The 13,663-nt window shown below is 45.4% G+C and overlaps 6 protein-coding genes across 6 annotated transcripts; 2 read left to right on the top strand and 4 right to left on the bottom strand.

Moving 5' to 3' along the window:
- Positions 1 to 10: 10 nt before the first annotated feature.
- BKA67DRAFT_412575 (uncharacterized protein) lies at positions 11 to 541 on the bottom strand. The gene has a single exon (XM_046096766.1). It carries the CDS (start codon positions 393 to 395, stop codon positions 45 to 47), a length of 351 nt encoding a protein of 116 aa, XP_045953152.1. The 5' UTR covers positions 396 to 541; the 3' UTR covers positions 11 to 44.
- A 146-nt stretch (positions 542 to 687) lies between these two features.
- Positions 688 to 2,001, top strand: BKA67DRAFT_524611 (uncharacterized protein; the record flags this gene model as incomplete). Its single annotated transcript, XM_046098589.1, has 2 exons — positions 688 to 940; positions 1,064 to 2,001. The coding sequence occupies 2 exons, from the start codon at positions 688 to 690 to the stop codon at positions 1,999 to 2,001; spliced, it is 1,191 nt and encodes a 396-aa protein (XP_045953151.1).
- A 1,333-nt stretch (positions 2,002 to 3,334) lies between these two features.
- Positions 3,335 to 3,798, bottom strand: BKA67DRAFT_649908 (uncharacterized protein; the record flags this gene model as incomplete). Its single annotated transcript, XM_046106031.1, has 1 exon — positions 3,335 to 3,798. The coding sequence occupies exon 1, from the start codon at positions 3,680 to 3,682 to the stop codon at positions 3,335 to 3,337; it is 348 nt and encodes a 115-aa protein (XP_045953150.1). The 5' UTR covers positions 3,683 to 3,798.
- A 656-nt stretch (positions 3,799 to 4,454) lies between these two features.
- On the top strand, positions 4,455 to 5,584 carry BKA67DRAFT_683856 (uncharacterized protein; the record flags this gene model as incomplete). The annotated part of the gene is made up of 4 exons (XM_046108980.1): positions 4,455 to 4,749; positions 4,802 to 5,082; positions 5,144 to 5,234; positions 5,295 to 5,584. Exons 1-4 carry the CDS (start codon positions 4,509 to 4,511, stop codon positions 5,582 to 5,584), a joined length of 903 nt encoding a protein of 300 aa, XP_045953149.1. The 5' UTR covers positions 4,455 to 4,508.
- Positions 5,585 to 9,124: 3,540 nt separating this feature from the next.
- BKA67DRAFT_649906 (alkaline protease) lies at positions 9,125 to 10,827 on the bottom strand. Its single transcript, XM_046106030.1, has 4 exons — positions 10,484 to 10,827; positions 10,237 to 10,425; positions 9,841 to 10,129; positions 9,125 to 9,780 (listed from the first exon to the last, which is right to left on the bottom strand). Exons 1-4 carry the CDS (start codon positions 10,784 to 10,786, stop codon positions 9,332 to 9,334), a joined length of 1,230 nt encoding a protein of 409 aa, XP_045953148.1. The 5' UTR covers positions 10,787 to 10,827; the 3' UTR covers positions 9,125 to 9,331.
- A 2,134-nt stretch (positions 10,828 to 12,961) lies between these two features.
- BKA67DRAFT_540137 (aldehyde dehydrogenase domain-containing protein) lies at positions 12,962 to 13,597 on the bottom strand (the record flags this gene model as incomplete). Its single annotated transcript, XM_046100733.1, has 1 exon — positions 12,962 to 13,597. The coding sequence occupies one exon, from the start codon at positions 13,595 to 13,597 to the stop codon at positions 12,962 to 12,964; it is 636 nt and encodes a 211-aa protein (XP_045953147.1).
- Between the last annotated feature and the right edge of the window lie 66 nt (positions 13,598 to 13,663).

Here is a 13,663-nt window from a genome sequence, read left to right as displayed (position 1 = left end):
AACCAGATAGGGCAATCTGCGTGATTCTAAACGCTGATACCACTTCACCATAACAACACTCTTTTTTGAAGCTCGCCGAGCTTCTCATACGACGTGAGATTTAATCGTCGAGAGCTTGATTTCGAGGTGCTTCTTTTGGGTCCGATTCGGCGATCAGCCCAAAGAACGAGCTTTAAGATTCGGGCTTTCATGCATTCTGAAAGTTTTGGACCGCGCGCCATCTTGTAACCGTGAATAGCTAAAGAAGACGATTCTACTCCTTCGATACTACCTGAATTGGTTTGGCGCCTTGGCGATACTTGACAGGGTGGCAAACTTTTTGACACGTACTGTAACGGCCCAGGTGGGGCTGATCGTCCAAGCATTTCAACAGCGCCAACAATCAAAAATGCCATGCTTCTAGTGAGATGGCTGTGTACGTGACTGCGGTGGGGTCAGTAAATTATACAGGGAAACAATTTGGGATCGGGTTGGACCGGCATCCTTGGCCTGAGCAAAAGAATAATTGTCCTTGTTTGAACTTTGGTCGTCTTCTCGAGGCCTTCCTTCAGACAATCTTCTCTAGCGTGCGATCCACGTGACGGATCACGTGGCAATCGCTTCAGATGGCGCGAGAGAAAATGGTCAAGTCTCAATATTCAAATCACATGACCTGCATCGAGAAAACGAGCGCAAACGAGCATTACAATGAACAGTGACAGGGCAACAACAGGCCTGCGCGATCGTAAAGCCTGCATCGCTTGCACCAAATCGAAGCGAAAGTGCGACAAGGGAACACCATTTTGCCAGCGCTGCTTAGAAAAAGACCTGATATGCCAGTATCCTAACATTCGGCCGTATACCCGTGTAAAAAGGCTACCTCAGACAAGCCCGCCTGCTAGCGACGCGTTAAGCTCACACGAAGCATCATCAGCTCAGTTGGAAGCTCGCGAAAGCGTGAGTGTGAGCACCCGGGACGACTCTCCGCATGTACGGACGCCAGTGGTGTCGCCATGTTTCGCCCATCAAAGTGGACATGTACACGGGACAATGGCTGAAACATCATCGACAACTTTCTCCCAAGATCCTTCCCTATTGACCGGATCCTGGTTTCTAGGACCTGAAACATGGTCGATCGATCATTCGTCAATAAACTGTCCACTTCCTCCGCTTTCTGCCTCCATAATGGAAATCTATGTTGACCAAATGAGAGCGTGGCTGCGACAGTGGATCAAAGAAACACAGAACGGATTCATACATGGACATTTATACTCGGTCACAGGTCTTCCACATTGCTTGCAGAACGCCTGGGCTGCACTCACGGCGTACTTCTTCAAAACTCGCGAAAATGAAGTTGCCACCATGAGCATGATACAAGCTCGCGCTGAAGAGCTTATAGTGCAACAAAGCCATAATGAAATTTGCTCGGCCACAATGTCCCTGCTCGGAACTGTCGAGCATCTAGCACGGGTGCAGGCGCTCTTCGTCTACCAGTTTATCCGTTTATTTGATGGGAATATCCGACAACGAGCGTTAGCAGAAAAAGAAATACCTGTTCTGTTCAGTTGGTGCAGAGCACTCTGGGAATCAGCTACTTTACACGCAGACAGCGAAAATTTCTCACTGCCGAGTAGTCCATTTGATGGAGCGGATCCGATCGCTCGTCTCTGGAGAAAGTGGGTGTTGAGCGAAAGCATTCGCCGTATGTGGATCATCACTCATTTCACACAGTCCGTGTACTTCACAATGAGAGATGGCTGGACAAACTGTCCCGGGGGTGTCTGCTTCACGGCGCGGCAGGGCCTATGGGACGCGTCCTCTTCAGATGCGTGGGCAAATTTGCTTGGTACCCATGACCCCTGGTTTTTCTCATGCGCCCACGCGAACCAACTCTTGATGATTGCGGAGCCGGGTAGAGTTGACAGTTTCTCGGAGCTCTTACTAAAGATGCTTTGGGGTAACGAGAAGATCGAGAATTGGATGAAGAATGGTTCGGCCGTGTCCAATTTGACTTTAAATTAAATATTGAGATTGAAGTGAATTATCGTCATCGATAGATTACATGATTACGCTGAAAATGTTTTGAAAAAGCACTCTTAGCAACCCCAGTTTATACCACTGGTGACTAACCAATTTCCACGTTTAAGTATCTCCCTCTTGGCGCATTGTTGCGTTGCGATGGAGATTGGATATGCTCCTATTATTATATCACAGTTTATCAACAGCCTAACTTGAAATTATTGATATAAGGGGATTACTTTTTAAAAGAAAAAGAGATGTATGAAAAAGAAAAGGGTGGAAAGTGAGGGCGGTGATGACAATCGGTTCAAATTACGATGGGGTTGTCATGTGGAAGCTGGTCATGTATGCAAAGATTAACTATGTCAAATAACGATCTTGTATATGAGGCAAACTTCATGGTTGCAGACTATCTATGTGATATAATACAAAATAGGTGCTGCCTTAACGCTGGAAATCGTGGATGGCCCAACCACGAGTGTCGTGCTTCACTTCTGTCCCTTGGCAATCAGTTCTAACGTCGTTGGATGGATCGAGGGACAGGTTGACATGGTTCACAACTCACCGATTTGATGCTTTATTACGTGCTAGACTAGGATGCCGGTGGCCGTATTGCATAAGCAAAGCATCAGTGGGCATCGATAGTCCACACTGGCTATGTCCACAACAGGCAGGTGCTTGGACCATATAAGCTTCTTCGCTTCGAATGTCGCCGCGCGCGCTCTATTCCTGAATCATAGTGGTTCTAATCAACCATTTCATGCCAAACCCTCTTTTTCTGGGAACGAATGACCCCGCAGTTTCTATTTCGGTCCCGAGTCTTGACTAGCCTAGTTAGAGGATGCGAAGCGTCGCTTGTGCAGCCCCTCTAGTATTGTAGGCCCAGGACAATTGCTGGGCGAAGGATCATATCCCTGACCCTCCATGCCATGATGCAAAATTTGCATCCAATTTGATCTTGCATCCTTCATAATTGCGTTCATCCATACGATGTCGAATAGATTTGCTTCGTCTCACGACTTCGCAAGCCGTGGTGCTTCTTTCCCTTTATCACGCACTATTTCGTTACTTGTCATGTCACCGATTACGCGACAACATGAAAGTCAGAGCGTTGTTATAGCGAACGATTCTATTGAGTTTATTTTCCACTGTGCATGATACATCTCGCATCCCCATGTTTGTCCAGCTTGGCAAAATTATTATTCACTGGCTTGGCAGTTGGTCAAACAAACTTGCCTTGGCCGATTCATCCATAATTTATTGGCAACCTATCATTCAGTTAGGAGCCGACAGCTCAGGAGGAACATTGAATTTGGGTCATGACTAACCCTATACTCTAGTAGGAGTTGGAAGACTTGATGATGAGATTGTCCTTGGCCAACTCAGCGTAGTCCCGCTTATCTTCGTCGCGTTTGTACGAGTTGGATGATTTAATGATGAGATTGTCCTTGGCCAACTCAGCGTAGTCCCGCTTATCTTCGTCGCGTTTGTACGAGTTGGATGATTTAATGATGAGATTGTCCTTGGCCAACTCAGCGTAGTCCCGCTTATCTCCGTCGCGTTTGTACGAGTTGGATGATTTGATGATAAGTGTGTCTTTGGCTAGCTCGGCATAATCGGGGACAGGAGCAGCCAAAACCGCAGCAGCCTGAACGGCAACAATGACGAGGTTAGAGAGTTGCATCTTGAAGGAGCTGAGCTTCGTGGTAGTGCTGAGTGTGAGAAAGACCAAGTAATCTAGCGGTTTCTTAACCTGTAGGTAAGGGCGGTGGACGATCTGGACTTCTTAAATGCTCCTCTTGATGATTCACATCCCTAGCTATAATCACTGTACTCTCGAACCACCACCATATCGCGGTTAATACTCCTAATCGTACCATATCCCCGGTAACTATTCACCAAGCTAATGCAGGTAAGGTTCCATTTTATCACTGAAGCACGATGCTGGGACCTTTACACCACTAGCTCAACACCCACCATGGCGTGAGCCGAGGACTTGGCATTTTGGCGAGCTCAGAAAAGCCTCGAGACCACTAAGCACATTGATAGATTAAGACAGGGCAAGATGCATGTAAGTACAGCGGTTGCGAGATATTTAATTTGCGTTACTCAGCGACTGGCGAACGAGTTTGTCGTTCCGATATATTACTGGGTACCTGTAAGGCGGCCCCCACAACAACTAACTCAATGAAGCAGGTTACAAGTTTACCGCCCAAAACGTCGAGTAGCGCATCCTTCTGAATGCTATCAAGAAGATGTGACGTTTTCAACCAGGGTTTGATATTCAATGTCACCACACCTTCGGTTCTTGGGCTTCCGACAGACTAGAAACTAGTTCGTTCTCATTGAACAAAGATCCAACGCTTCTTTCAAGTGCTGCTCAGGACAAGCAATCGCCTTGCGTTAATGTCTAAAGCGAAATCAGACTTAATCTCGATTTGAGCCAACGAGGTAGAGGACAGCGTAGTGGAAAGGCTCTCAAGTAATTGCCCTCATTCCATGCCGTCGTGATGTGGCCGAAGCTCGGATTAGTGTACGAAAGTTTACCTCAATCGGAACTTGGCAGTTATAGAAGGGAGGTGGGTGTCCAGTCAATACTCTCCCAGTTGAAGTTCAGGGTACATCAACACTTGACCATCATTCTCCTGTGTACCAATACCGTTACGTTCCTGGCGCTTTTGTACAGCTTATGGGGTTCTACCACATATAAAACTACTGCTCAAGAATGTCTCAGGCATTACTCTACTCCTTGTAGGTCAACGAGTTCCGTCCGAGTCACGCGGAACATGTTAACGATATATAGCCCCGGCATTAACATCAGTGGAATACAAAAAACCTCAACTATATGATGCAGCATTCAGACAAACGAATAAATGGCGAGCGGAGCCGGGCGTGCACTCAGATGAGGTTGATGTCGCCTGGCACTACATTGAACTTGGTGCCGGGGGTATCCGAATTACTGAAGAAGAAATGCTTGCCTTGAATAAGACAGAGTCACCAGATCAACCGTGGCACAAGGTTCCCGAAGAATATGGTGGGGGATATCTGGCCATGTTGGAGGTCTTTCATCTAATGCATTGTTTAGTAAGTAACGAACATTATCATATCATGCTACTCAAAGCCATACTCAACTAAGGATCGTTAGAACACTCTAAGAATGGGATTGTTCTATAATTATAAGTACTATAAGCAGTTCGACGAAGGAGTTCATGATGAGAATCTTTACACCCACTTTGGTAAGCATATTGCACATCATAGCAGGCTTCCTCGATGAGCGGTTCTAATGATCATCCCAGATCATTGCATAGACATGCTACGCATTAGCCTCATGTGCACTGCAGATGTGACGCCGGCACTATTTTACGATCCAGTTGATAAACCACAACGTCGAGATGCATTACCCGACTGGTCATCACAACACACCTGCCGTGACTTTGACGCCATATTGAAGTGGAACAAAGAAGGACCACGAGCTGTTCGTTGGCGCGACGCAGGCCCAAACCCTTCTTGGGACTCGTCATTAGAAGGGGCTGATCCGCCTTTCCCTGCCGAGTCAGGGGATGATGGTCACCACCACCATGGCTAGGTGGCGAACAGTTCCAAGCTATTTCTACAAGTTCTTAGTCTTGAGGACGCGACATTGTTGAATGAGATACATTCAATTACGCGGCGGCATGAATGATATATTTACAGACTTTGAAGCACAAATGGAATTAGGATTTTTTTGGACAAATTCCAATGTCTCTAGGATAATTCATATTAAACTGGAAACATTTTATTTTGTGACGTAGGTCTGGAGCGCAACCCTTATGGCCCAACTTGATCGGTTTGGGGACTTTATTAAAACGGGAGCGGAGCTCTTATACACCCGCTAACTTGGCTTTATTCTTCTGACCATATTTTTGACAATATACCTTCGTTAAAGCATCGAACCTCTGTATCGTGGTTTGTTTTCAACGGTGATCATCTTACATAATTGGGGGTGCTCTCAAAACCGCCACAATCTTTGACGTAGCTTTAAGCGGGATGTTTACATCAGTGCTCGTCATTAGCCCGACTCCAATCGCAGGCAAAGTGCTTGTTATATGCATCGTCACCATCGCGGCCGAGATGATGCTATACTTTTCCTTTTGGCAAGCAAATCATTTGCACGTCTTGGCTGCCAATCGATTCTTATGTGTCTACATCAGGATCCTGAGGCAACTTAGACAGAATCGCGTGTCGCAGGTCTAGTATGGCGCCTGCCGCGGTTTGTTCTTTCGGGAATGCGTATATTCATCAAATCTTGTGTTCTCGCTAAAGTCCACTGAACTTTGAATATCCCTTTCGTTATAATTGGCCTTTTTAGGCGTGCATGTGAAAAGACATCGTTGCATGGAGCTTGATAAGTGCGCGACATGAACTGAGGCAGAATGAAAAGACCACAGGACGTTTGGTCAGCGTCGGCAGGTTGCGCACACTGGCGCCTATGTGCGCTGAATTGGGGAGACGCGTTGAGGGGCAGAGTAGAGGGACATCCGGTAGGTTAATTGGTTGCTCGTCTTGATCGATCTCGATGAATTAGCGCTCCAGAAGTGTGCTGGCGGGGCTGCAATGCTAACTGATTAGAGCGTGCACCACGCCAAGTCAGGCTTTACTATGCGGTTCTCGAAGTGTTCCATAGGCAGAACGGCGATCTTACTAAGCCGCACATATCGCTCTACCAAGTATTGCGCCGGTGGTAACCTTGTGAACCACCTCCGCATTTCCCTAGGTTAGAGAAGTCGAGGACCACATCGACTCGACCAGCCCGGAGAAGTTTATCTAGACGTCGTTCAACCATTACAATTGAAACCAGAACGATCGAAGATTGAGGAATCTGTACGCGCTGCAATAGGCAGAATATTTATTAGTAGCAACCTTTTCCTATCTCAAGATCCACCCAGCCACAACGCAGAATCTGCACAAAGCCAACATAGCTGAACGTTTCATTGCATTCCTCCATAGCTTGCCTTAGTGCGGATTTTCGCTGCACGGCGTAGCAATTAATATTTAGTCTTCGACTTTTTCGGTGTATGCTGTCTTTGGTGAAGGGCACATTGATGCTTCCTAGATCTGAAAGGCAAGCGCAGCCTGCGGTTAAAGTTGTACCTGTACGGGGCTGCCATGCTCAAGCGGTGACACTCTGAGAAATTCGACGTGGTGACTCGGTTAGCGTAAATGTATCTCTATATATATGTAAAAGCGCAACGGATAGGACGCCTTTTGTATTGCCTCGCGCGGCGTTATGACTCCTCACGATGGCATCCTATACCGCGCTCATTGAACTTCAATTCAGCAGCGTGGATTAAATGTGAGTTCTTTGACAAATCACGATAAATCGTACAGTTATCGCGTAAGGCACGGCGCTGCGCCTTTCGTGAAAGTGTGTCGTTTTTCAACCAACAGAAGACCGGCAGCGATGATAAACCAAGGTTTATTAATGCACCTTTTCTTGCAGTAGATGGTTCATAGTTAACACCACGATCTGTACTGTTATTTGTGGCAATCATCTTGTGTCTGAGATATCAACGGTGCCAATGTAGCCGACCAAAATTAGGTACGCTACAGGCCACAACGTGGAGGATTATGCTCGGTGGTTCCAAGCTTTTTCATGAAAGTCTTTTAAAAACAGAAAAGGTACACTCTTGTCATATTACACAAAATATAAATCTGATTGCCTAGATGTTGAATCTAGCTACCACGAGTAATATCTGCCATATTCAAATGCACCTAGAACCGCGAATTCCCAAAAAAGCACTAGCAGCCGGCTTAGTACGAAGACATAGGAGCATCTTGCTCAGCCATAGCACAAGCAGATGAAGAGGTTTGTGAAGTAGACGCAGTTGAAGGTCGGAGTACAGCAATAATACCCAGCACAAGGACTGTTGCAATAGTTGCAGTCTATAAGTGTTATTTTACACTCTGCCGTGGAGGCATCGGGTCAGGGAGAGCATACCGGCTGCGAGCACAGTGTTCTCGTCTCCAGCCTTGGCTGGAACGAGAGACTTGTTCTCTAAGGTGGATATGACGTCTATTTGATTGTTAGAAATGAGGCAGGCATGCTATAGGTCAGCGCAGTAACGTGCCAGTCACATCCCGGGATGCCTCAACTGGGGTAGCTTGAACTTGGAGACAATGGATTGCGAGGATGAGGGAAGCGAGTAAGGAGCGCATGTTGTCAAGATTCAATATATTCCTCTAAGTAGGAGTTGTCTTACTGAAGATGACAAAGAGAATGTTTGAAGAAGGACGTAGAAGAGACTTGGGGCGAGAGAGGTAATTAATATACCTTGCGAAGTAATCAGAAGAATGTGGGTTCAGAATAATAGAAAAAGATATCTATCATCTCGATTTGAACAAAATTGACTTCTAGTTGCTTCCTTAGGCCGCTGAACGAGAGCATCAAACAGAGGGAAGTCGTGAAAAGGTGAATCAGCCGAATGCAGGTGTGGGTGCTGGAGTGAGTCACATGCGAATTAAAGATCAACCCCAATAACGTCCTTTTACGAAAGTCAACTGTTTACAATAAATCAAATCAACGGCTTCGTAACTACGAGTATCTTAGTAAAAGGAGGATCAAACACATGACCGACAAGTTCAGCCGATGTTCGCACACCATTACATGTCAATCATGCCAGTATGTCTTGGCAGACTTGGTCGAGAAGAGTCTGTAGAGCTACTGATGGACTCTTTGCAAGCTCGGTCAAGATTTCAAATATTTGATGCATCTTATATACTTCGATTTAGTAATGCACTCCACAACTTTACTTAGGAAACGACTGGTTTAAACCTATCTCAACGTATGGAGTGTTTCTTTCACTACATTGCTCACTAAGGCGTCCATTTTTGGATCAGAACTAGCCGTGTATAGCCCTCAGAGTGGTGTAGCTAACTAGATTGACTACTGACAGACGTGCTAACGTACACTTTAACTTTATTTGAGAGGTAATTGGCCGAGAACGCCTTCATTTTGTTTACATCAAGGGGACATAGTAGAAAGCGGTACCCTTGTCCCAATCTGGGGCTATTACCACTGTCATAGGGTCAAGTTTTCACCGACCTTCACCAAGCCAAAGACTTGGATACCAAGCTGGCCTACCGCCTCTGTGACAAATTTACTCTGTTTCTACAATTAACGTCCCACCAAAGGGAATTTTCATCAACTATAACACTAACAGTATCCGCCAGATTAACTTATGGCAAACACCTATCACAAATCGACATATCTTCAACTGTATACAAGCCGTCCCGAACAATCCGTAGCCTCCATAATAGCTCAGACCCGGCTGCTCGGGGAGAATGAGCATTGCAATCATGTGCCCTGACCATTACAAAGGATCAGGTTCGGGCTTCCGCTACTGAGACCCGTAATCATGTCACTAGTAGCGAGGGATTTGATTCTTGCAATCACAGCATCCGGACCGCTCAGACCCTCAAGAGCCATCAGGTACAAAGCAAGGCCAGTCACATGAGGCGTGGCCATGGAAGTACCAGAATCGATGTAAGTATCGGTATCAGAGCCGATCCAAGCAGACAATATCTCCGTACCAGGAGCGTAAATATCGAGTATTGGACCATAGTTGCTATAATCAGCCTCCGACCAGTTGGAATCGAGGGCTCCCACGGTTAGCGCATGAGGGGCTGAGGCTGGCGACACAATGGCAGCGTCTGTGGCTTCATTGCCAGCAGCAACCACAGTTAGTATACCACTGCTATAAGCGACATCGATCGCATCATTAAAAATGGCAGAATATCTACCGCCTATATAACACGGATTTGAGCTATAGACCCACTTAACATTTGTATAACAAACTGACTTACTTATAGATATGGAGATAACGGATTTGGATTGGCGGCTTTTACTCGTTATGTCATTTACAGCCCAACTATAGCCGTCTAAGATGATGGATACAAGAGTAGATTCGCCCTCGAAAACCTTGACGGCGATGTCTTTAGTAAGCTTCGAAACTCCGTAAGTGGCACCACTGATAATACCGGCCACATGGGTGCCGTGACCGTAACTATCGACATTTGGACCACCGACAGCATTATATCCGTATGAGGCTCTACCCCCGAATTCTATGTGAGTAGTCAGAATCCCGCTATCGACCTATCACACGAGTCAGTGGTCATCCCAGATAAACAAACAGAAAGTTTTGTTATGTGTTAAAGCCGAGAGATGACTGATATTCAGTCGAGGGCTCCTCAGGCGCTTACAATGTATGCATAGGTTCCGCTGCCGGCGGTTGAGTCATAAACATAGCTGGTAAAATCGGGCTCACGATGAGAGACAGTTGCCAAACCCCAAGTGGTGTTAGTTTGAGTAGCCAACGCACGAGCGATATGATCTGTCTTGCTCGATCCGTTGAAGATGTACCAGACCTGGTCCTCCTCCACACTCGCTACCTTGAATTGAAATCAGTCAATGGATAATTATAAATAATTATTACAGAGGGAATCTCACAGCGGCGTCAGACTTGATTTCCTCGATAGTATCGCTGTCGAATTCGCCAGCATACGCGTTCCAATCTTGGATGTTATAAGTCTTGTCGACACCGGCAGCTTTTCTCTTGCCAAATTTAAGACTATGCATACTATCCACCCAGTCTAAATGATTCCTGACGTCGGCAGTGCTGATGTTGTTTTTCAGAGTGACAATATATCTGTCTTGAATGACTTCGCGTTTTTGCTGCTGCCGTTTCGGTACGGCGGAAGTCAAGGGCGACAGAGCCGCCACCACGATGATAAACTGTTGGAAGTTGACCATTGCAAAGGGGTGGGACTGGACTAATGCTTAATGAAAGAAAGCAGTCACGATAAGCTGCTTTGGCTGCTGTGTTTTAATTGTGTGAGGATAATACCGCATTTCGTTCTATATCATTAACCATGCAGTAATTGCCGAGTGGCACTGCTAAATGGTCAACGTACACAATCATTATAAAGTAAATCATATGCTAATCAAAATAATAATAATCTTTCTGAACAGATACGCATCAGTATTAGCTAACTTAGACTAGTGATATTCAGTTACAGAGGACGGAGCTAACCTTCCTCATAAAACGCAAACCTACGTTTTGTAGTTTGACAGAGGGTTAAGAAAGTAAGAATTCATCGTTTTGAACCACTTGACTAGTGAGCTCGTTATTTTCTCACTTGAGAGGATATACATTTCTTTTATCGAGTTTGAGGTTGAGGGAAACTTTAACAAATAAGCAATTAAAATACAAGAGAAGCATTCCAATCCAAGAAGTTACGAGATCCGTCCATGTCGCCGGAGCCAAAAAGAAGCGTTCCGTTGAAAATGGGCAGCAAGCGCAGAGTCTCCACGCTTGGCGATGATGATGTACATGTGAAGCAATAGCTATGCTTCGGATTATTATATGCTTTACATTTGAGCTTGAATAACTGGTTCTAAGTTTATCTACGCTTAAAAAAAATACACTTTTCAAGGCTAAAAACTTTATTTGTAGACTTGATAAACTTATTTTCATACGTGCCGTTCTAACTTGTGTGTTTAAACGGTGGAAATTACGGGCTTAACAATCTTATGATTGAAAGCGAAAAGCTTTTTAGAGGCCATAGCATATCAAGTACACAAGCACCACTAAATAGGGTAAGGCGTTACTCAGCAAACTACTGTGGTAATGGGTATCATAAAGATATACTTCGGCTGGAATACCACAGTACTAGCAAAACTTTAAGTATGGCTTGAGCTACACAATCTTGAATGTTTTACGTCGATAACGAATCATTAATAGTAATCTAACGGTACGCAACTTATAGTACGGCTACGTCCGCTTTCCGTTCCTAATTAGGCAATCTAGTTTTAGCCTTCTTTTATTCTAATATGTGATGTCATATAGGATAAAGGCTACTTATCGCGAGTCACTTAGAGCAGGAACAAATCTTTTGACCAAAAAGGGCATAATCCTTTTATATTAGATATAGCAAGCGCATACACATTCCCGTGACTGAACAATTGCCATCCTCTGGTTTGATCATTTACGCGAGCACGTTGGCAGGTTCGCTGCTGCAGAGTTTGGATGAGAATACAGACTACTTATTCTGCACCGCCACTGGCGTTCATTATTTTGGTGGTCTTAATCCTCCTAGACTACTGCATATGACGCGTTTTAGGTAACAACCCCCCATTCTGTCGCCAGCTTTCCAGATCTGTTGCTCCAAAAGCGTTGGAATGCATATGAGTAGAGGAACAGCGACCTGTGGAAGAGCTTGCCTTAAATTCAGCAGGCTATTCATACCCACTTCCCCAGAAATCCCGTATATACTCTAGATCGGTATATTCTGAGCTAGTGTGAGTACTTTCAATACGGAGATCTGAAGCCTTCAAAGTATATTGTAAAGGAAGCCGTTAATCGACTCTTCCAGAGAGGCCTGTATTTGCCACCCGAGCAATAGGATCTCTTCGCACTTTGGCGCGCGACAGAGAAACGGCAGTGAAGTGCGGATCGTTACTTTGATTGCCATGTAATACGCCTTGAAAAGTACTCATGCCGTCTATCGATAGTTTGCCTATGCATGCAATATCTCAATACTTGCCTGCGTCACACGTCCCCATTTTTAGTTTCAGTCTACTGTGGTAAAAAGTTCACTCAGATCATTTGTTTCCGCTCATATTCCTCAAAGTTTCGCCATACTCAACTTCGTCAGTAACCGTAGTAGGAAAATTGGGTTATACCAAGGAACTAGTCGACTTAGAAATGATTCTCAACATATATCATCTCAATAAGTACAAGTCGTTATTTAGGAAAGTTTGCATGGATGAAAAGGTTAAGCTTGACCGACTGGCTCAACTACGATGAATTAGGCTAAGCTGAACCAGAACTCTGAGTGGCTGATATTACAAAGAAATGAAAACACGCTTCAGCTCAGTTCCATCTTCCAAGCAATGCTTTTTGAAGCCCCTGCTACGAATACCACTCTACTTGCATCCGCCCATCGACATGCCAATGAACATAGTAGGGCTTGTGCAATTCACACCAACGGCTCCAGCTTCCAGCTCTTTAGCGACGCGCATGGATCGCGATAGATAAGTAGTGAAGACACTTGCATAGAGACCATAGTCTGCATCCTTCACCCTTTTCAGACCTTCGTCCTCGTTACGAAATGTATTGATACACAACATAGGACCGAAGATCTCCTCTCTCATGACTCTAGAGTTTTCAGGGGCATTGACAATGATGGTCGACTCACAAAAGTAGCCCCTCTGAACCAATTCTTCCGCCACCGAGAACGACGTGCAAGCTGCTATCTTTGGTATAGTCCACGTATGACTAGACTCGTTCGAACTGGAGCTTGTCGGCCTGCGGCCCCTTCGTACTCCAGGACTAGAAGGGTCCGATTCGCCACCTTGCTGGATCATGGCGGATTTGATTGTCTCGATAAATTGTGCTGCAATTCCCTCTTGGACGTAAATTCTTGAAGTAGTCATCCACGTTTGGCCAGAGTTTGGGAGAATAGAGAGCGTGGCTGAGGACACAGCCTTTGCAATATCGGCGTCCTCAAAGATAAGCAATGGGCTCTTGCCTCCAACTTCTAAGCTTTTACTGTTGTTCATGGTGGAAAATCTTCTAGAAACGAGTGCCAAATCTCATTTTTATAAGGCTTTGTCTTTGAATGATTT

Source organism: Truncatella angustata (assembly GCF_020726525.1).
Source record: "Truncatella angustata strain MPI-SDFR-AT-0073 chromosome Unknown BKA67scaffold_9, whole genome shotgun sequence".
Taxonomy (NCBI): Eukaryota; Fungi; Ascomycota; class Sordariomycetes; order Amphisphaeriales; family Sporocadaceae; genus Truncatella; species Truncatella angustata.
Note: the sequence above shows the minus strand (reverse complement) of the source record. Positions and strands in the feature narration are given on the sequence as shown.